The sequence below is a fragment of the Gadus morhua genome, chromosome 20 (genome assembly GCF_902167405.1).
Source record: "Gadus morhua chromosome 20, gadMor3.0, whole genome shotgun sequence".
Classification (NCBI taxonomy): domain Eukaryota; kingdom Metazoa; phylum Chordata; class Actinopteri; order Gadiformes; family Gadidae; genus Gadus; species Gadus morhua.
In genome coordinates this window covers 5,920,457-5,943,200 of record NC_044067.1, presented here as the reverse complement: position 1 = coordinate 5,943,200, position 22,744 = coordinate 5,920,457, and the positions used below count along the sequence as shown (strand labels likewise).

The 22,744-nt window shown below is 44.9% G+C and overlaps 2 protein-coding genes across 2 annotated transcripts in view; both read left to right on the top strand.

Moving 5' to 3' along the window:
* pdia5 (protein disulfide isomerase family A, member 5) overlaps window positions 1-10,691 on the top strand; it is a 38,845-nt gene extending 28,154 nt beyond the window's left edge. Inside the window, exons 15-17 of the mRNA XM_030343491.1 lie at window positions 1,311-1,381; window positions 6,888-7,022; window positions 8,070-10,691. Coding sequence (XP_030199351.1) covers window positions 1,311-1,381; window positions 6,888-7,022; window positions 8,070-8,147 — 284 coding nt within the window. The 3' untranslated portion in view covers window positions 8,148-10,691. The remainder of the gene's footprint in view (window positions 1-1,310; window positions 1,382-6,887; window positions 7,023-8,069) is intronic.
* Window positions 10,692-13,552: 2,861 nt separating this feature from the next.
* sec22a (SEC22 homolog A, vesicle trafficking protein) lies at window positions 13,553-21,560 on the top strand. Its single transcript, XM_030343904.1, has 7 exons — window positions 13,553-13,749; window positions 14,492-14,690; window positions 15,872-16,035; window positions 16,930-17,109; window positions 18,691-18,809; window positions 19,230-19,295; window positions 19,972-21,560. The coding sequence occupies exons 2-7, from the start codon at window positions 14,509-14,511 to the stop codon at window positions 20,170-20,172; spliced, it is 912 nt and encodes a 303-aa protein (XP_030199764.1). The 5' UTR covers window positions 13,553-13,749; window positions 14,492-14,508; the 3' UTR covers window positions 20,173-21,560.
* The last annotated feature ends 1,184 nt before the right edge of the window (window positions 21,561-22,744 follow it).

Below are 22,744 nucleotides of genomic sequence, written 5' to 3'. Positions count from 1 at the left end.
GGGAGGGGGCCGGTTAGTTGTTACAGTAGTTCTTCCCCCTCGAGACTCAAAAACAAAAGCACCCGTTTTGTTTGATGCTGTTTTTTGGCTGAGGTTTTTGGTTTCTGTGGAGTCTGAGGAGATCGATCAATGAAATGGCAAAGCAGCACAGTTGTGTTTATTGATGAGCGAAACACCCCTCAGACTTTATCTTTCTTAATAGGACAGAGTTATAGACAATTGCTAGTTTGTTGATCTTTCTTAAAAGCCCTTTGCGAAACTGCGTCACTCATTTCCATAATGACCAGCGTGTTGCAGATGTCTTTCCGATCAGCGTTGTTGTTTTACCACGAGGCACTGTGAAGAAACGTTAAATCCTCAAAACTTATTTGGGCCACTCTGAAGTAGCACTGCTAAGAAAGGAAAGTTCAAATTCTAGCAACGTGACTCATTTTTTAATTGAAAGCAGCAGCCTGCTTCTTAATGAATTCCCCTACAGGGACTTTTGAGTCCATTGTATCTTCTCAACATATTCTCTGCAGTACTGTAGTCTTGACAATATTAAAAGGCTTAGAAACGAACTGGTCCCTGTTAGACATGCAACAACAGTGAAAACAGCTGGTTACCCCTTCTGCCCCACACTAACAATATGGCAGAGACGTCCTACCACTGTAGGGGCGATACCGTATGGGCTAGGCGCACAGTGTCCCTGGGCCCAAAGGGGGTAAACGTAGTGTTGAACGTGCGACAGCCAGTGGGGGAAAGGGAGATGGATGGATGGGGGGAGGGATTGGTCAGTTGTTAATTTTACGATGGTCATAAAAAGATTTATTACACTTCATAAAATAAAAGTGAGCTATCCCTAACGTAGGCTAATCCTGTAAGGCACCTGCCACTTGTTATGGGACCTGGTGTTTTATGTCTCTTCAGATATGTCTTTGAGGAAGTGCAATGATATAACGCCATTGATTCCTTGTCTTTTTCCTTCATTTTTTTCCTTTTTTTATGAATACCAGTCTAATCCTATTTATATGGTGCACACAATGGCATTGGACCTGTGTGTGTGTGTGTGTGTGTGTGTGTGTGTGTGTGTGTGTGTGTGTGTGTGTGTGTGTGTGTGTGTGTGTGTGTGTGTGTGTGTGTGTGTGTGTGTGTGTGTGTGTGTGTGTGTGTGTGTGTGTGCGCGCGCGCGCCCCCTTATTGATCCCCGGGGGGGAGAAATTGATTTGTAAAGTCAGCAAAATAAAATTTAAAAGGAATAATTTAGAAAATAAAAAAGTAAACACAAAAAGTGTATAAATAATGTGTGTGCGTGTGGTCTGCTCTCCTAGGGTGTCCCCACTGCAAGAGCTCCGTCCCCCACTTCACAGCGGCGGCCGACACCTTCAAGGACGACCGCAAGGTAAGGCCTCCCCCTGTTAACAAGCCGGCTCGGGTGTGTGTGCTCTGTGTATAATCTGCACAGGATGGCATTGGAATGGCTAGTGGCCTCGGTATTTGTCATACGTTAATGTCTAAAGCTCCTGCCTCGGCGATATCAGTACAGAGACGCTCGTGTTGTTTGTCTACTACAATGGGTAAATATTGCTCTAAGGTATGGTAATTCATTATCTCTGTTGCCCTTTCCAAGCAAATATGCTAATGAAGTTTACACATTAAAAAGAGGATATTGCTGTAAGGGGAGGAATAATAATAATAAGTGTACTTTCTAAAAAAGCGCACACACTGTTAACATTTCAGACAAACGACACACTAAAATGAACACAACTCATCAAACATAAATCCATTCCAGTCATCAGAACTGGACCAAGGTCAAAGAGGAACGCAGAGTTCTGTGGCGGGAAACCGCTACGGCGAACCCTAACCAACAGTGTTCTGCTTTCGAGCTTTTGCCGCCTCAGCCGTCTCTTCCCTTCGTACTTTTCCCCCCACGGGAGCGCAGCGTCTGATCACCGCTTCACTCGGGGGGGCCATGTGAGGTTGTGCGATGTTTGCAGACCTGAAACAAGGAGACAAACCAACACTTTGCGGCCCTGCGTTATCCATTTCCCCCCGGAGGGGTGCATGACCTCTCGTAATGCATTCCAACTCCCACTCGCTCCCTGTAAATACGCACTCACTCCAAGGTTCAGCCCCGCTGACTCTTTCAATTCCTTATTATGTGACTCACTCCTTAATCACACGCACACGCGCGCCCGCGCGCTTACACCCGCTCACTTTCAACCGTACACACTTTGGCACACACATTTGCACACGCACACACACTTGCGCACACACACCCTCTTGCGCACACGCACACACACACTTGCACACGCTTACGATATGTGGCAACATGTCTTGCAATACTCAACGCACACTCCGATTACACACAGGCATTGCGCACGCACGCGCACACACTCCCCAAGACGACACGGTATTCCTCTGTGAATGCCGTAATCCACGGTGTCAACAAGTTACGTCAACAGAGGGTGATCTAATTTTGAATAATTCCCGGATCATTCGGCTTGCTCAATAGTTAGGAATCTTCTGAAATCAGTTTCAGATGGTGAGGATTAGCGAACATATCTGTTGAAATCTGGACCGCAGTTAGAAGTGAGACCGCATGAGCACCTCCTACAAAGGGAGTTCAGGGGGGCTGCGCCTCAGGATAGATTGAGCCAAACGCCTACTTTGTGGATCCAGGTCCTCATAAATATGTTTTTCTTTCCTTTCTGTTTTTTTGTTTTCAATGGGTCAACAAAGAGTATCCTGTGACCCTTCACACAACACCATTCAGTATGTGTGCCTTATGGCAAATGGACTGCATTTATGCAGCGCTTTTCTAACCAGTGGCCATTAAAAGCACTTTAGAATATGGCCTAACATTCACCCATTCACCCACACATTCACAGTATTCATGTAAACGCTATAATGTGACCGTTGAAACGCATAAACTGGCACTGCCCGCTGACACACCTCAGCTTTTTGCCAAATCAATGTATTTAAAGGGACAAGTAAAAGTGTCAATTTAATGTGGTGTTTTATTGATGTAGTGGAGGTGGTGCAGCAGACACAAAGGCCGGCCATTGTTTAGAAATAGTGGCAAAAAACCACCTTCCCTGCCACGGTGTTCATGTTTAATGCAACATGATGTTCTTTAGATTAATGTAGGTGTGATGGATCAACCGGAGTTCCTCCTGTGTATTTCCTCTTTGTCTGTGGTGGCGTAGCTATCCACGGCTTAGCCCCCACAGCCTGCACACACATGAACCTGCTCATCAAACCAATCACGTAAAGGCATGTTTATGGAGGGGGAGGGGGGGGGGGGGGGGGGGGAATCATGGATCGTGCTTTACGCTGCACTCAAAGTCCAGTGCTTCCCATCCGTTCACCATTACCGGGAGGATAAATAAACACGTAATGCTTGAATAAATACATTTCCGTCTCGGAGCAGAACCCCTTCTAGTTAAGACGGTGCTTAACATGGTCGACGGGAACAATGTTGTTTCCCAGTGTCCTCTGAATGACATGACGTCTAAACTCACTCTATTTATACCGACCCCGCCCGCTGGAGTGTTTACCTCCGCCGTAGATCTCCTTCTGTCGGCTGTCTCCACCTTGTCAGCCAGAAACAAACACACATATGCCTAGCTCTGATTTTGCAGACTCCCCCTTTATGATTTCCTGTGATTCGTTGCACACTTGTTTTGCAAGGTGCAATTTTCTTTGTTGTTGTTCTTACCGACTCTCAACTCACACTTTTAAGGTGCAATTGTATTTGTTGTTGTTTCTTGTTCTCAACGTCTTGACTTAAAAGCAAATGTTAAAGCAGAGCCCGTAGTGCTTTGCATTGACAGCACTCTATGAACGTGCCATGCGCAGTAATGACGATTCGACCCACCTACATGGCCGGCAACGAGCGCATGCACTGAACGGGAACTCGTCCTGCTGTCTGTCCCAGTTACCCATCCACCCAACCGGTCCCTTTCTATTGTCATTCCACCTTTGTGATCGTATTTTTTTTACTATTCCACAATACCCTCGAGCCTCTGCCTTCTGCTGTCCCCGTGTGTTTCCACAAGAGCTTTAAGCTGAGGCTGCGGAGTTGACCGGGGATTCGGAGAGTCCCATCTTGTGACCTTATTCCCTCTTCCAGTCCCCGGGCTCTGGCCTGATCACGCCCCACAGCTCTCCTGGCCCGGGGCGATGCTGGAATACACTCCGTTAAGAAACCATGGATGTGGCGTCTGTGGCGACCGACATTGGTTTACAAACCACGTTTTGGAGGGCGTAGATCTGCAACTATGGATTGAGATTTTTGCCGCCAGCAGGGGGAAAACAATCCATGGCTAGTTGAAGGCAGGAATTGAATGGCCGCAAGAGTAATGACATTTTAATACCTAGCAACTTTTTAAGGATCTAAAAATCTTTCAAAATAAAAATATAAACAAGACCCCCCAAAATACATAATAATGAGATGAACTAGGCACTTGGATCCTAACTGAACAAAGAAAATATGTATTGGCTATTTATCACAAGAATTAAATCGCATTTTCACCAGACTTGGTGACGGATCTTTCAGCAACCAAACACTGCAAAACCACCTGTAGGCCGTTAGAGGAGCTCCATGTTAGTCGCCTCACTCAGGGCTACATAACAGACAGTAATCCCACTTATAAAGCAGCTCACCCATGCTGGGGGGCTAGCTAACTGGAAACGTTCTGCTCCTCAAGAGTATGACTTGGAGATCAATGGGAAATATTGGGTGAATGGGAGAATCGATAGCGGAACTGGGTGCAGACTCTTTCGAGAAACGAGCCGGCACGGGTTTAATCTGCTGCTGTCGATCGCCAGCCACTGGGATTAGTCGTGTCTAGAGATGAGCATTGAGCTGAAGTAGGCCTTTTTGCTTCCTGCTGTCGAAAGGAACAGGCCGACTGCTCGGCCTCCCGTATTGATGCTTGCATCTTTCTCGAGGTTGGCTCATTCAAACCACTTCTTATTTAAAACTGCACACTGACGTAGATCGACGCAGTTGAAGACATGCTGGCGTCTGTCCTTAAGCCCCGCCCCCAAGCTGCTGCACAGAGTGGGGTTGACTGTTTCTTTTTCAAGTTTATTAGTATTGAAAGTGTCGTGTGTCCAAATACGTGGACTCTACACTTCCTCTGGTGCCCGGTTATACACACGCCTAGAATGAAGTGGATCAGATGAATTGTTCTAGGGATATGGAAAGGAAATAAACGCGCGCGCACACACACGCACACATTCATCACTTTATAGATAGATTTATATAAGAATCCCTGATTTACTGGTCAGTTCTGTTCATTCAGGGGTCCATGGGGAAGGATTTTAAGGATATTTTCAAGCAGATTTGTTGATAAAACAACATGTAAGGTGTGTGTTTTGACAACCAACCTTTGTGTTTATTTAGATTATCTTTAATCTATTGTGAGAAAACGGTGACGCGCTAACAGGGTGTATTAGGTAGGGGGATTTAAGAACTAATAAGCTCACTGTAGAGCACAAACCCCTTCCAGACAAGGCAGGAGATGGGACCACAGGCCCACGCGTGAGCATCAGAGACTCTTCGGTCCGTCTCAAGAGGGGAAAGGGCTCCAAGGGTTCTGTACCAGGACAAAAGGTTCTTCACCATGCAATACTTCATCCCTTCATTCTGAAACGCCACATGTGTATATACAGCAACATGTTTAACAGCAACATTAATAATCAGGCCGAGCGATTCAATCGGGTGAACTCCTTACGGGAGGCATAGTCATGACGGCGAGTCGAAAGCGTCTGGTTACGTTTCGTCTGGGTGACTAAGCCCTACTCGTCTGCATACGACGTCGGTGTGAGCGGTGCCTTCTGGAAGGCGGGCGGCTGTTTGACAGTGACGGGTTCACCGGGCACGGCGGTTAGCATCCAGGGAGAGGGTGACATTTCTGCCGGGCAAAGGGCCGTTCTGAGTGAGCCATATATCAGCCGGCCGACATTTACGGCTCATTGAGACGGCGGGCCGCTAATCGATGTAACGCCTCGCTGCATAAATCTCCCTTGTTTGTTTTTTCAAGTTTTTTTCTTATTAAGCAGCGGCGGGTGTTTTTTATTTATTTTCTTTTACCATTTTGTATTTTAAGCAGTTTAACTTAAGAGGAACGTGTGTTTTGCTAAGTGTATGTGTGGAGGGGGGGAGCGAGCAGGCTGCTAGCTAAACCTAGGAAGAGCAATAATGTCCTTTGGATGAAAAACGTCCGGCTAAGCAGCAGAGCAACTGGGTGCATGTAAGCACTTACCATAAACGTCCAACGAGATGAAGCTCCACGCGTTTCATTTTTTATACTGCATGTCCGAGCCAGGCAGTTAAATATGGTGATTTAAACACAAACAACCGTGCACTTATATTCACCGGCCATTAGGTCACACACACACACACACACACCAAGGAAATGGTCAACATGTGTTCACATATGGAAGACAGATGCAAAACGACATCATACAATGCATACATTCTTTTTTTTTTTATATATATATATATATATTAAGAACATCTGAGGCCATTTCAACAATGTCTTCCTGGTGTTCCTTGTGCAGCAAGGCGTTCCAAGGCCCAGTGTTGAAACTCTCCTGTAACCCGCGCGTCTGGGTTTCGTTTCGACCCTCTTTGATGAAAATCAGCCTCTTCTTGTGATTTCCCATATGACCAAATAACGTAATCAGTTTTCTTTGTGGCGTGTACAACAATCTGTCCTTCAAAGTATCCTCGGTTACAGTTACCAGAATGTGTTGTAGGTTCTTTCCACGCAAAGTAACTTGATGGCCCTGCGTTTAAAAAATACTTCCACAGGGGACAGCTAGTTAAAGACAGATGTTTGTTACTCATTTGAGATGTATTAATCGGTGGTTCTTTTGTTTATCGTTCCCTTCAGATCGCATACGCTGCGGTGGACTGCACCAAGGGACAGAACCACGATCTGTGCAAGCAGGAAGGGGTGGAGGGCTACCCGACCTTCATCCACTTCAACTACGGCAAGTTTGCCGAAAAATACAACGGAGACCGTGGGGTAAGCCACTTTCTTTTCCTTTTTAGTAAGTTTAGTAAGTTAAGTGAGGTTCGCCAGGGAGAATGACATGACACGCCGCATGACTTCGACTGCAGAACGCAATAGAAACCTGTGAGGCTTTTTACCAGCTGAAACCAGACTGTGTTTTAGGGCACTAGGGGGTTGAGCTATCTAAAGACGCTCTCTACCAGCTGAAACCAGCCTGTGTTTTAGGGCACTAGGGGGTTGAGCTATCTAGACGCTCTCTACCAGCTGATGAAACCATCCTGTGTTTTAGGGCACTAGGGGGTTGAGCTATCTAGACGCTCTCTACCAGCTGATGAAACCATCCTGTGTTTTAGGGCACTAGGGGGTTGAGCTATCTAGACGCTCTCTACCAGCTGATGAAACCATCCTGTGTTTTAGGGCACTAGGGGGTTGAGCTATCTAGACGCTCTCTACCAGCTGAAACCAGCCTGTGGTTAGGGCACTAGGGGGTTGAGCTATCTATACGCTCTCTACCAGCTGATGAAACCAGCCTGTGGTTAGGGCACTAGGGGGTTGAGCTATCTAAAGATGCTCTCTACCAGCTGAAACCAGCCTGTGGTTAGGCCAATAGGGGGTTATTCGAAAGAGGCTCTCTCAAGCCGTATTAGCTGTGTGGGTTGAGAGATCTGAAGAGGCTGTCTGCCAGCCAATTTGTATCGATAGCGATATATTGTTTCACCTTCTCATGATAAATGTACTGACTGTAAGTCGACTGATTTTGGGTGTTTTCGCTTCCCTTCTCTTTTTCCGTGTGAACCTCTCAAACTGTCAAAAAACCCGCAGACGAAGGCTCATGTGTGACGAGAGTGCACACATGAGCTCACACCGTTCCTCGTCATAAGGGAAACCCTGTCGTTGTCCGCAGATATTTACATATCGCAGACACTCTCTCGCCCCGTTATGGTTGTACATTCGCTGACTAAGAAGACGAAATCCGACCGACAGATGTGTTCACGCTCTCTAACCGTCAGGCTTCATAGCAGAACAAAAACCTCTGCGGTTTCCTCTTTGTTCCCACAGGAAGCGGGCTTCACTGGGTTCATGCGCAGCCTGAGGAGCCGAGACCAGGAGAAGATGAAGCGCAGAGAGGAGCTCTAGGATTGGTTACTGGTAGAGGGCGGGGGTGGGGGTGGGGGCGGGGGCGGAGCTTGTCATTGCACTGTGACCCCTTCACCTGGCAGGGCCCCCCCGATCAGCACTGACGTGGGAGACTTGACGACCTCAGTGAAGGTTTACTTTTTATTTTTTATTATTCTAGCATGGTGATCATCGTTTGTGAAAACGCCGACGACCAAGTACATGCAGTGTGGCCGGCCCCTCGAGACTTTTTCACGGATGTTTTAATGAGAGAGACATGCAAACAAAACTGTTTTTTCTGTCCACAGATACTGTGACTGCATATGTAAAAAAAGAAAAAAAAGGCTATACCTTATACTGTATCTATGCAATCCTGACCCCCCCCCCCCCCTTCACAGACTTTGGGTTCGTGGGGGTCAGGGGAAGTGGGTGTTTTTGTCCGTGCCAGTGAGGGTGGTAGTAAGAGTTACCCCAAGTTTAAAGCGATGACCATTCATATTGTGTAGACGCCACCTGACGCAAACTACAGCACTGTTCACCACTCCGCCACGACGCTAACACACACGGGCTGAGAGAATTACGCTGATCTAGATTATTGTACCTCTCTTCTGGTTCCAATATTTTTGTACAAAACTTTATGTCAGAATCCATAATCATTCTAGGATCCTCTGGAGCTACAATCACAGATCAATACATGCTGGCGTGGCCTCAACCTGTTAAGGGCCGATCCATGACTCGGGTAGGAAAATAAATAGCTCTGAAAGTGCTATGTCGAGGTTGTTTAATTTTCTTAAACCGGTATGACTTTAGGGTTGGTTGGTGGACATTTTGTAAAGGTGCAGTTGCGCTTTGAGAAAAGTATATGAAAACCAATGTCTTTGTTGATTTCAAAAAATGAGGCCTTAAAATTAATAAAGTATTTACCGGTTGGCAGACAAATGAGCCAATCCAGAATCATTGTTCAAGTGTTCGGGGAGCATAGGTTCTTTCTGAAGTTCCCTTCAATCAGCGGTCAAGAAAAAATATGTAGTGGGAAATATGAAATGTTAAAATCTCATGCCAAAAACAAGTATTGGTTTGGCCATCTGATATTTAGATGGCTCATATATTTTTAAACGTCCATGGTTCATTCCATGCCCAATAAACATCACCGTGGACGTGCTTTTGCTGATGTCTCCGACAGGCTTAGTCTGGACCACATTTTCACAGACCCACATCGGGCGGCCTGGGATGTTTTCCCTTCAAGTCGCTGGGTCTCCTCATATCCGACCTCTGCTTTATACTTTGGAGATTCAGGGCACGGTTTTAATTAGGCCCGTCCCATGATCTCGCTGCGTTTTCTACTCCCACTGAGCAATGCCAAAGAGCGATTGTGCAAGCAGAATACTTGGGAGAGCCCCACCTTTTCGGACCAAGGATGCTCCGACATTGCCTCCGTGCGTCCCTCCCTCTCTGCCTCTCTGTCGCTCTGTCTGTCCTGTGACCCCGGGTCAGGTTTCGCCATGCGTTTCTCGCCATGTGTATTAACAGTCATTGTAGTTTCCCTTGCGCTCCCTTCCTCTGAGTCCATCAGTGCAGTGGATACCATCTCACAGCCATTACTGTTACCGATGTGGCGCCTTCTTTAAAGCTGCGTGGGCAGCGCCCAGATTTAAGCTGCCATGAATATTTTAAAGGCTTATCTGGAGCACAACTTGTGTTTTATTATTCAATACTTTGGATTTCTCTCATTATGAAATAGGGTTCTCAGGGACAGCGAAACACAATTAAAGGGAACTAAGTTAGATTGTGAGTAGCATTCCGGCCAGACGCTTTTGGAGCTCGTAGTTTTGAGTGAGATGAACGATTGTTTACATTTAAATTCCCAGAGGAGAAGACCGGGGCGGGGGAGCATAAAAAAATTGGTTGAGTGGTCCACTTCCCTATACCCTGTTACAACAAGATGCATGGAAATGTGTTGGTTCAACGGAGGGGGACAAAGGGAAAAATGATCACCATTTATTAAACCTTGACATTAATAGGCTAGTTCCAAATAAGGTCGTCTCCAGATTAACTTCTGGCTGACACCGAGCGGTAATTTAGTTTTGTTCAGTGATCAATATGAATTTTGCATTTGTTGGGAGTATGCAGAAGCAGGGCCTGCTGACACATCCGTTTGAACACTGCTTTAGAGAATCGGCTGTTGACGTTTTCGCTGTATCTAGCTGTAACGCTCTTACGTAGACACCATGGTTTTTAACCGTATGTTTCATGTGCTTTATTCGTTATGGCCTGTAAAAAGATGTGACCATGTTCCACACATCATGTTCATGTTCCATATCATGTGGGGGGGGGGGGGAGGGGAGGGGATTTAATCACACTAATGCCAAGAAGTCATTGTTGCCTTTTGTTGATTGATCGGTCCCCAGCCACATGTAACAATAACAATAAGTTGACATGAATGAGATTTGAAAAAAATAATAAAATCATACATTTCCAAAAAGTGTCACTTATCACTCATGTTGATGATTGTCAAGATGTCCGTGTCCCTGTTATTTAAAATAAATGGCGTACGAATTTGTAAAACGAATATCATCACACGCAAACAAATGGAACATAGAACTTAATGGTCTGCATTTAATCCCCAGACAATGGCTCACTCAGCACATGAAAACATTTGTAAACTGACATGCCCTAAATACTGATCTGTGCTCAGAGTTTTAAATCCATCATTCCAGATGGGCTTATTGGCTAAACCTAATCCTGTGGCCAGTCGACGTCAACCATCATGAAAGCCATTGTATGTATTGTTGAAATATTGACACGAAAACAACTGGATAGAGAATTACACTTAAAACAACAGTGCTGGGCCTGGATGTGGGTTAATTTGAAGGCCTTCTTAGTAAATATTTCATGTTTCTTAATTTGATCCGGAGCCTTTGAGAAGCATTGTTTCCAGTGAGTCTGGTTTCTGGTTGATGTAAGGCAGGCAAGGTATGTCATGCTGGCAAGCAAACTGTAGAGATTAGGATGTGTCTGACGTTTAACTGAAGCAAAAATTGTGGATGCCCACAAATACATATTTTATTCTGATTTTCAACAGACAACCACCAGACCACAAATATCATGTTTTTCTCAAGGCTTCCTCTGTGGAAGCCTTTATTTTGTCCATGAGTTCAGTGTTCAGGTCTCTAACCAGGATAACTGGAGCTTAAGAGTTTGAGTAAGGTTGTTCATACAAAGTCTAGGCTTTTATTTTTGTAACAAGGTTTGTGTCTACTTAACCCAACCTTTTGTGGGGGTAATTGTCATTTTGTGTCTCCATCTCCTTGACCGTTCTGTGCAACCTGAGATTTATTGGTATCTTCAGGTTTTACTGTTCAGTGGTTACATTTTTTTTATTTTGCCTTCTTTCTCACCAGAGATCCCATATGAATGGCATCCTCTTTTGTATGTTTTGAAGTCAATCTTTCTTCCACAACGCATTGATTCCACACCCTGTTATTTGACTGTGGTTGGATGACAAGCCTCATAGGCTATTCAGCAGCCTGCCTACGCATGCCACAAATTGCTCTAAACAACTCAACTCAAAGAAAGAAATCGAAGCAAAAGTATCCTCATGGGAGGGATAAAGATTTTCCCCCTGCCTTTTCTCAAGAGACGACCAGTCAAAATGATTTAAACCGCCATGCTTAAACATCTCTATGCTCACACCCGGAAAAACTTGGTGAAGATGTCGCTCAGGGTTCAATACATCTTGTCTCTATGATGAATAATAAAATAAATCGCTTGAATATACTTTTGTGAATTTAACCTTGCTAATATGTTTATTGATTGCGTCTTTGTTCCATCTTCTTAGAACAACCCGTTTGCTTGGTTTTAACCCCAGATTATACAACATCTCTTGAATAGTGTGGATTGATTTTGTCTTCATCAGTCGATTAGGGTTGAAACATCCTTCAGGTTAAAGACCTTTAAAGGTTTGAGATATTGAGTGTTATTTGGCGCTGACCAGCCAATGCTGATACAGTAGGATAAACCGTTTCAGAGAAGAGCTGTCCTCAGCAGTATGGACATTTAGAACAATGGAGCTGGACGAATGAGGCTGTTTTGCTGAAATTACATTAGGAAAAATGTTATGGATGGTAGTAAGGCATAATATGGAGTATATAAATATGGTTTATTATAAAAATGTACTATTGCACGATGCATAGCGTACTATTTGTGTCGTGACGTTAAACATGGCTTCGAGTCTTCCCAAAGCACCTGTGGCGGGTATTTATTACACTGGAACATTATACTGGAACATCATTTCAATCAGAATAACTACTGGTGTGCTCTGTCTGGAGGCAGGATAAAAGTGCAAGCCAGCGTGTGGTCACTTGTAATATAAGTCCAACAGCACGACAAAAGCCACCAGGCAGCGATAAAAGACAATAGTCAAAATTGGTTTGACGACGTTGAGGTCAAAATTGTAATAATATAAATTGTAGAAGAAAAACACATAGGAAAAAGAACAGTGCCTGAAGTGTATAGAAAACAGATGGGTTATACATGGGAGTGCAGAAATGAGTATTGAGAACAGAGGAGGAGGATTAATAGGTTAATAACAAAAGTTATTGTTGCTATTCGAAAAGGGAATTTGGAGTTTAAGGTTTTGTTATTGAATGTTTCTCATGCAAAATATGTTTCCCGTTCTCACAAGAATATAAACACAAGTGCTGAAATAAAAACAAATACCCCCAAAATAATTGTAGAAAAGTGTTGAAAGTAACTATATAAAATTAAATCCACCGTGAATGTAACTCACCTATCTCATACCTATCTAATTTTACCAATAAACCATCCCATGTGGACACCTGGCCATTCGTCAAGATGACATCAATGGCAGAGATCCGACATCCAACTCCCAGCTTTATTTATCTCTCGCTTTCATATCCCTCAAGCCCTCTCCCTCAAGCGTTCTCCCGCTGTCCCTCAAATCACTCACACACACATATTGCCTTTGGCGAGAATTCCCATTTGGAGATTGCACGGGTGTGCGTAAAGGATGTGTCAAAATAAAACCTGCATGTAGACAGCAAACATCTCTATTTAGATATGAATGGAGTGATACGGTTTTTTAAGGCTGGGGAAAGAACAGTTTTAAAAATATATCTTTACATAGTATGTTTGTTCTTAGAAACGGCATGATGTAGGCCTACCATTGATATGAGATCTCACCTAATGTTCAACTTTTTGTTAATGCTACATGTCGTATTTCCCCCATTCTCCGCTGAAGCACTTTAAACCAATATTGCCGAAATGCTTATTGATTATGATTACCTTGATTAATGTTCAACACGTCTCCTTATTGTTGTTTTCTAATAAAACGAACTCACGTGAAGTGTGAGTGTTTTACATCTCTCATCAGACTACTTTGTAGCGTGGTGCTGATGAGAGCCTGTGCTACCCACAAGCCACCGCGCGAGAGCCACGTAAACCTACGGCGCTAGCGGAAGATAATGCTAGCCTAGCATTCCTGCCGATACCATGCTAGCTGCGTACAGAGGGCCATTCCTAAGTTAACGTGAATGATGCAAGTCTTAAAATAGTCATTAAAGTTAACCGGCTTTTCTTCCGACCTATGTGTCTCTCCCTACAGGTTTGCACATACTATTCATATTGCTTTTAGTACCCGCTAGCCCGCCCATGCTACCTCTAGTTAGCGAGCTGCACTTAACTTGCTTCCTCTTGAGCTGCTAACGCCTATCTATCTTCACTTCCTTGCGTGTCGCAAGTGATTTATACATTAATTGCTTTAATGTTACAAACTGTACCTTGCTTTAATGAATCTAGTATTATTGTCTCAATGTAGAACGATCTATAAGCTTGTTAAATGTTAGCTACATCGCGACAGCCTTTGGCGTATTCAATTTGAATTGCATGACAATCTATATTATCTGGGTTCAACTTATGTTTGAGTATGTTTGATCATAACGTCGCCTTAATAGCTAGTTTTAGGGCATACATTACTGTTGTGATGACGTGTGTAACGCTATCGATTGGTTTCCCCAGCTCTGTCTTGGGAGCTATCCGAGGTTCTGATTGGAGATGTACAGAAGTGACGGACTTACTTCCATACAGACAGATACAGATATACATGCATAGATGCAGATACAGATATGCAAGCAGGAATGTGGATGGAGAGGACAACAGTAATTTGCTATATATCAGCTATCCCCGAGATAAACAGTTACACAAACTGTATGTTTCATTCAAGTCTTTAGAACAGATTCTTTATCTGCAAATCAAATACAACAGTCGTCTACTCTCAATTATTAAGCTTATTTATTTGCTAGTTGCTGGTTTACAATGTTATGACAATTTCCTCTTTCTTCCTTCAGAGTAAAACCACCTGAAGATGTCAATGGTGCTGTTTGCGTCAGTCGTAAGGGTCGGGGACGGCCTCCCACTCTCTGCGTCCACAGACTACGAACAGGACAAGGAGCTTCAGGAGACCAAGAAGCACCTCAAGGGCCTCTCCAAAAAGCTCGGACAGTTCCCTGACCGCTGCACAGTCAAGATCGGCCAGTTCAATGTCAAGTACGTCCTGGGCTGGGTTGGTGGTAAATGACAATAGATTTGCCACGGAACTGGAAAATTCTAATCATGTCTTGTACTCAAGCAGCATAATAAGTGGAATGGATAACATAATGGGGTGCTATTAGAATCACTTGGGGTTGATTGCTTCTGAGATTACTACCGTATTTGAACTGCGCAGTAGGTGAAGCATATTTACAATTGTTTTGTCAGTCATACTAACATTTAGAATAGTTCTTATCGCTTTACAATTCTCAATGATCCAGTTGAATCCATTTCCACCATGCTTTCATGTTGAAAGGGTTGGTTTGCCGTGTAATTGAATAACATCTCAATAATAGATATCTTGGAACGACTCTTTCTCCTCACGGGGTGATTCTACAGTCTATGATTCCTCATTGAGTCATTTGCATTTTATTTCATGCAAATTAAAAATCTCAGGCAAACAGAAATGCGAAAGGATGAAATGTCTAGGGATCTTGGCATTGCTTTGGAGGAGGTGATTGGTCACCTTTTAAAACAGCAGGGATCATTTTAAAAGAACAAATTACGGGGCCAGCTATCTGCAAGCAGGCCAGACACTAGTTGAATTCCAATCTGCCATAAATAAGTCATTGTTTTCAAGACAAGCCAACAGCTAATGAGGAGAAGAGCATCAGCCAGGTTGCATTGTTTTCAAGTGGCTATAGATTTGTTGCATCCCACACATATTGTGTAGGCTGGGGTTCTTACAAACGCTGTGAAACAGTGAAACCATTTATGTCAACACACTGATTGGTCTGCTACCTTTTCTTTTTTTTCACTGCTGTTCAGCCTTCTTTACGTTGGCAGACACCGGAATATAAGCCTCATAGGCCCAATGAACCTGTTCGTTAGGCTTCAAGTTATTTCATAAGAGTTTCTGTGTAAGCTTTTGTGTATCCGTTGATATTCACATCCCCTGAGGCGTGCAATATGTCTACTGAATATAAAACAATTTGACCATTTCGATCCATAAAGGTCATCTGCTAAACTCCTAACATCCCTTGCAAAACACGAGAAATGGATATTGAACATGAAAAAAGGAAAATGTTTATTCATCCCCCACCATACATTTCATGTCGTCTTGTTGGTCTGCGACACAAGTAGCACGTGTCAACGTGTTTTTAACTTTGCGTGGTCTTGCTCTGTGCTTTCCCCGTCAGCTTCACCAGCTCGCTGGGCGTAGGCTACCTGATGGTTTGCACAGAGAACTACCCCAGCGTGCTGGCCTTCTGCTACCTGGACGAGCTGCAGAAGGAGTTCATCGTCACCTACGACACCAAGCGCATCAACAGCGCCGTGAGGCCCTACTCCTTCATCGAGTTTGGTGAGTCCCGCCCCCCTACCTGCCACTCAAACTGTAGAGGGACTTGTAGGATGTAGAAGAGCTAATATGAAAATGGATTGTAACACATAAGATATATATATATATATCTTTAAACAACAGTTAGTTCCGACCAAAAGACAAGAGGCATTCCATGAGTGCTGATATAGAGTATAACAGCCCTGGGACTTTTAACTATACATGTATGACTCCGCTTTACAGGTAGTGAATAACCGTTAATGTTATTAACTAGCTAGTGTGTTTATGGGTTGCTTGGAAACGGTTCAATCCCAGTCCAGTTGCGGATCTGTTGGCGGAGCCAAATCAATGATTAAACAAATAAATTATAATCTATTGTTGCTCATGACTGTTAACTAATAAATGGTGATTGTAGAACTGTTGTATAAAAGCAATATCACACGACAGGGAGTGCTGTTGTCCTGAATATCAGCACGGCTGTGATTATCTTCTGCAATCGGCCTCGTACCTACGACCGAATCACAGCCGTGCTGATATTCATTACAACAGCACTCCCTGTCGTGTGGTGTTGCTTAATGTACATACGTTTATTTTATTTATTTGAAATAACCAACTTAACGTAATTATGCTATCCTCTCCTCATCATGCTTATTTTGATTACAAAAACATGTGTCTACTTAAATATTGTAGTATATTACATTTGCTGTAGATACCCACAGTACTGATCGTCTATACCAGTGATATATACCGAATCATCACCCAGCTCTATAATATGCAACAAAAACACACAAAAATCACAATAGAAGGGAATGCGCTCGCTCTATTGATGTGTGCAGTGATTTGTGCCCCGTTTGTGTGTGGTGACGACGTAGTTGTTGTTGTCATCGCTGTGTGTTGACCGTGCCTCTGCCCGTCCAGACACCTTCATCCAGAAGACCAAGCAGCGCTACAACAGCCCGCGCTCGCTGTCCACCAAGATCAACCTCTCCGACATGCAGACGGAGATCCGGCTGCGGCCGCCGTACCAGCTCTCCCGCGAGGACCTGAGCTCCATCAACGGCTTCTCCCTGCACACGCCCTCCAAGTACAAGGGCATCGGTAGGGGCTCACAGAAACCCAACACCTGCACACACGACCGGGCCAGGAAAAACACGTGTGATGGGAGAGCAATGCAGAATAAGACCGCTATATTATTTTTGTATACGTGAGGCTCAGCAAAGCCGCAACAATCATCTCATTTAGTGCATTTATCCGAAGCGACTTATAACAGTTCATATTCCTATTCATACGCCGGTCAACCATGCAAGGCGACAGCCAGCTTATCGGGAGCAGTTAGGTTTCTTGCTCAGGGACACCTCAACACACAGCTAGGAGGGTCCAGGGAACAAACTAGCAACCTTCCGGCTCCAAGCCAACCTGCTCTACATTGTGAGCTAAGCCGACTCCCAATCATGTATGACGTCTTACTCGGTACTCCTTGAAGGTTTACCTCACCAGTACCTCCACGCGAGTGAGGCCTGCTTACGGCTATTATGCACCGTTGACAGATTAATGCAGAGGTTTCGATGGAATCCCTCCCCCGGTACGCTAGGGAGCATTGTATTGATCCAGGTGTTGATGATTTGTTCATGTAGAAGGTATGGCAATGTCCTGTTCGAGGTCCATTTGAATACTCTGATTTGTAATACTAGCAGTGACGAGTAGTTAGTCTCGCAGGAATGTCGAAAAGCCACAAGATTACGGTTGTTTCTGTGCCGCTTAGTCATAGACGATTTAATTAGGCAACATTAGATGGAACGCTATTTATCAGATTCTTGCTGATATGATCCTTATCCCTTAAATTACAAAACCACAAGCTGCATCAGTCTGGTGTAATGCCCTTTAATTACCACTAATTAACATGAATTCACATTAAAGTGCGAGTGATCTTTTATTTTTTTATGTGGGAGCATGTCTTCTGTGATCTCGAACATGGTAATCCATACCAATTAGTCATTGATTACCAAAAAAAATTAGTGCAAAATCCTATGTTTTCTTCCTTCCGCCAACCAGTTTGTGAACGTTTTACTCTGCTTTGAATTCAAGTCCCATTCCTTTATTGTACCCTCTCGCCGTGGATGTCCCTTTGTCGTGACGTCGAACTGCCTCCGAAAAGTCAGTCCGACATCAGGACAAAAGGACACAGATGTGTCCGCTCTGATGCACGGATGTGTGGGGCTCCTTCTGGGCAGTGGTTGATGTGGATGGCAGTGTCCGAGAAAGGGTCAAGCTTCCCGAAACCCTTGAGTATGACACCACGGTGTGCGGTCCACTGCATCGCTCATTATAACGCTCATAGGACGCTACTAGCTTCTAAAAGTATCACAAGGTGGCCGGGAGCTACAACCACGAGAGTTCCTTCCTTGAACTTTCTATTACCTCTTACTGTTGGAACTCGAGTTCAAACAAGGGTTTCACTTAAACTTTGACCACACTCAAACCTTTACACATTTAAACCCGGCAGCCGAATGGCCAGCAGACATAGGCTCCTGACACCTCGGCCTGTCGGAATGCGTATTGTCTCCGCAGCGGTGCCCCCGGGAGGAAGACGTGTGCGCTCCTGTGTGTTATTTCATCTCTCCGTTGTAATGGTGTTTTGTGCTGACGGCGTGGCTCTCTCCCCACTCTCGCTGCTCCCAGCGCCCACTCAGATGCTGGATCCTGTGACCTTGCCGGGGATCGTGTCGTGCGTGCTCAGCGTCCTCTGCGGGGGGCTGAACCTGCTGCGAGGTGTCCACGCTATAGAGAGCATCCTGCAGGTGAGAGTCCCTGGGAGCCCCCCCCCCCCCCTCCAAGAAGCTCTGATCTACCGCCCCGACTCGTTCTCCTCGTCTGTTTACAGCGATTTATTTACTCTCCGCTCCGAGGCGGTTCTGCGTTGTCTTTGAGGCACTAGAATCACGTCGGGTAAAGTAATGGTGTTCCCTTACAAAAGGTGAACGCAATAGGGGTGAATACATAGCAAGTATATGTTCCATTATGTGTGGTGCATGGTGTCTCTGTTGTGAACACAATGGACACATGAAAGTGGATTGCTTATTTGCCTAAAGGCAAATCTAGAAGCAAGGATCACACAAAGGAGCAATGGAGCTCCTCCCTGCGTTGCTGTGTACACCATGTGAAAGAACTCGCTGGTTTGAGCTGAAGACAATAACCCTTTTCCTCTTGCTTCTCTCCAGAACGATGACGAAGACTTTAATTACGTGATTGCCTTCTTCCTGGGAACAGCCGCCTGCCTCTATCAGGTGAGTGATGGCCAGTGGGCCAATGACGGGCCGCTCTTGAACACGCGGGACTCTGCAGCTTGTCAGCAGGAAGCCCGTCAGCAGAGGTCATTAATTTCCACATGAAGGGTTGCTTTTTTTTTTTTATTCTAGTTTTAATTGATGGTCTGGTGGATTGAGTTGTCAGGGCAGGGTTTACGTTTTTACTGAGCAGACTGAACAAACCTAGCGAAAGAACGTCTGCTCTTGGTTGTCGTCCACAAAGCCCTCATCGAGGAATGGTTTCGGACCGATCCTGGCCTAGAAATGTGGTATTCCTATGTGTGGCTAAAGTCTGGTATGCTATTTTCTTTCTCCGCCAACTTTTCTAATGTTGTGAAATCAAAGCAGCTCTATATTGCTATTTAGGTGATCGGCCACAGAAGGCTAGTTTTTAAGAAGGTAGATATTAAAATAGTGTTATATTGGAAACAAACAATTGATCATTTATCTTTCCATTTATTCATATTTCACAGTTATGAAATGTGCTAGCCCTATATTCATATTCACTTTTGAATGAAAGAGTAGAAAAACCTGGCAATTTCGGATCGGAAGATACTTAAGGCTGCTCCATGTTATCTGATCGGAAACTAAAAGGTGATGTGGTGCCATCCCTCAGCCTCATCTTCTGTCCCTCCCGTCCCCCGCTCCACTGCAGTGTTACCTGTTTGCCTACTTCTCCATCTGGCGGACCAGCAAGAGCTTCCTGGCGCTGGGCCTCATCTGCCTGAGCAACATGTACCTGTCCGGGCTGAGGAACGTGTGGCAGATCCTCTTCCACATCGCGGTGGGCGCCTTCATGACTCTGCAGGTCTGGCTGCGACAGCCGCTGGGCAAGGCACCGGACTACAACGTCTGACCGAGCGGAGGGCCGTAAAATAACTGACCCAAAAACTGGGGGGGGGGGGAACTTTTCCCGCGCATATCCTGGAAGTGCGGCAACAGCCCCCACTCCCCCCCTCCCCCTCCCAGCAGAAGAAGAAGAAGACCCCGACCCCCAGAACAACGAATATCCAAAGCTTTGCTGCCGCTGATCCTCTTGAGGTCGTGAGGCCCCACTAAGATGGAGCTGAAGCGGACGGAGAGACCACGACTGAAACCTAGCTGCTGCTGCTGCTTCTCCTAAGGGCACCCGGCACACGAGGCCGGTGTCAGTGCAGACGGAGAGACCGCGATGAACCCTAATGCTGCCAATTCCTAACAACAGCCTTCAGCCATCTCAGCCCAGTGTAGTCCGGCAGGAAGCCAAGCTCCAGAACCGCCACCCCCTACCCCCCTCCCTCCCGCCCTCCCGCCCTCCCTCCCTCCCTGCCCGGTCGACAGACACGATGCGTACGGAGGGTCGTATGCCATGGCTTGGAACTATGCAATGCAGGCTCACGCGTTGAGCTTGTTCTTCTCTGAACACGGGCCTCCTTCTCCCTCCCCATCATAACAACGTGATTGTCAATTGCCCCCCAAATGTCATATTTGCAGATCTATTATTCTGCTATTTATTTGACTGATTGTGTATTGACTGGACAGTCTGGCTCTCTGCTTATTTTATCGCCTTTATAAAAGTGAAAAATTTGAAATCTTCTTATGAGTTGTGTTTGTGTGGGGATGAGCAGCATACTGATCATCTCAGAGGGTCTTGTGTTTTTAATGCACAGACGCAAACACATGCATCCATTGACGCCATTAAGCAGTGCCATGTGACGCGTCAATAAACATGTATGCATTAGCAAACCAGTTGATCAATTTTGACTTAAGACGACCGCAACCATTTACTAGTCGCCGGCTTACTTTCCACACGGACATAACAGGGCGTTTTGTACAGACCTGCGTGTCCTGCTGGCATCACATCATCATACGTCAGTCTGGGGACTGCTGCTGCTCCAGCCCCTGATGACTCATCAAGGCAATTTTCACAGAGAAGAAATCAAATGTTCTTGGATCGTGCAGCAAGCAGCGGCGCCACACCTAGATGACCTAATGGCTTGCTTTTTAACAACATGCTTCTGATTGGATGGGCTCTTGAGAAACCAAAAAAAAGAAAAAAATACTTTGTTATTGACATGAGATGATTCTCCTTCACGCTCTCTTTCCCCGGCACGATCATAGTCTGAGGGGTAAAGGCAATTTAACTTTTGTTAAAATGTATTTGAATGTGTTTTTGAGCTAGGAGGTGCTCATGCATTCGATGTATTCTTCGTTGCCTAGTTCGTGATATGCACATTAATAAAGTCCGGGGCCAATACATTAACAGATCGTATCCTATTCATTCAGGACGCTGAATAATATCGGCACAGTTTTCATCATTTGAATATAAACGCCAGAGTAATGTGGCGCTCTGCCACGATTCATGACGAAGTTATGACTTCCCAAAACGTAATAAAATCCCTGTTCAGGTAACCGGAATGTCTTGTAGCATATATTTCTATATAAGTGAAGCATCAGCTGCAGCAAATAGCCACTATTGGAGTAATAAACAAAGTTCTAGGGAACATTAGCAAAAGACTGATTGTTTGCCAGGGCAGATCTAGCTTATTTTTTAAACAATAGTGCTGCAGAAGCTACAGGGAACGTATTATATTGTGGTTAGGAGAAATAATGATGTGTTTTCCTGGATCCTGATTGGTTTGTTTGTTAGAAGCCTGAAAACGATGCTATGGATAATAAGACATTGGATTTCACATAGCAGATAATGCTTTGGGTTTTTAGTCATACTAACATCTAAAAAGCTTTTTTGTTGGTTTTGTATAACAGGGAATTGCTACCATTTATCCAGATGTAAAACCCTTCCTCAGAAAAGCCACTACACTTAAGTAGGTACTGTCCCCATAACCGAACAAAGAGCTGGCTGGAAATGGCCGTTAGGACTTAGGAGTGGCCTTCAATTCTGGTGAATCACTTTCAAAACTGAAGTCTATTTACTTTGGATTATTTCATTTTTATTACAGTAATTTAGTGATTAGCCACCCGTCAATCATTTAAAGGGGGGGGGGGGGGATCTCCGTGGAAACGAACCGTAGTGTTGGCAGTTTGAAAATGTAACAATGTCATGTGTAGGGGAGCCGGTGGGGTATCGGAGCGAGCTGGTGGTAATCAGCTCTGCAAATGGATGGATGATTCAATGAATGGAAGATGGGTATAATATACCCGGTATGTAAGAAAACAAAAAAAAAGGAGGCGAATTAGTGGGAGAGGATTACATTGATACTGTAGTGTAGAGCTGTAGAAGCAATGGAAACTAGAGCAGAGGCTTTAAGTTGCTGATTACAAAACTGTACACATGCTGCCCCCTGTAGTCGCAACAATACACTGGCAATACTCTGCAACAATCAGATCATCAGATCTAATGCCCTGAACATGCCCTTACTGCCACGGTCCTCTCGACGTTGATAGGCTCCGCGACGTCCGAAATGGTTAGCCACGTTGGGCTAGAGCAG

Bases quoted from the DNA above. Each gene is read 5' to 3' on its own strand.
- sec22a (XM_030343904.1), top strand. From the start codon at position 14,509: ATGTCAATGGTGCTGTTTGCGTCAGTCGTAAGGGTCGGGGACGGCCTC. The intron at 16,036-16,929 runs GTGAGTCCCGCC...CTGCCCGTCCAG, and splicing joins CTACTCCTTCATCGAGTTTG to ACACCTTCATCCAGAAGACC. The intron at 19,296-19,971 runs GTGAGTGATGGC...GCTCCACTGCAG, and splicing joins CAGCCGCCTGCCTCTATCAG to TGTTACCTGTTTGCCTACTT.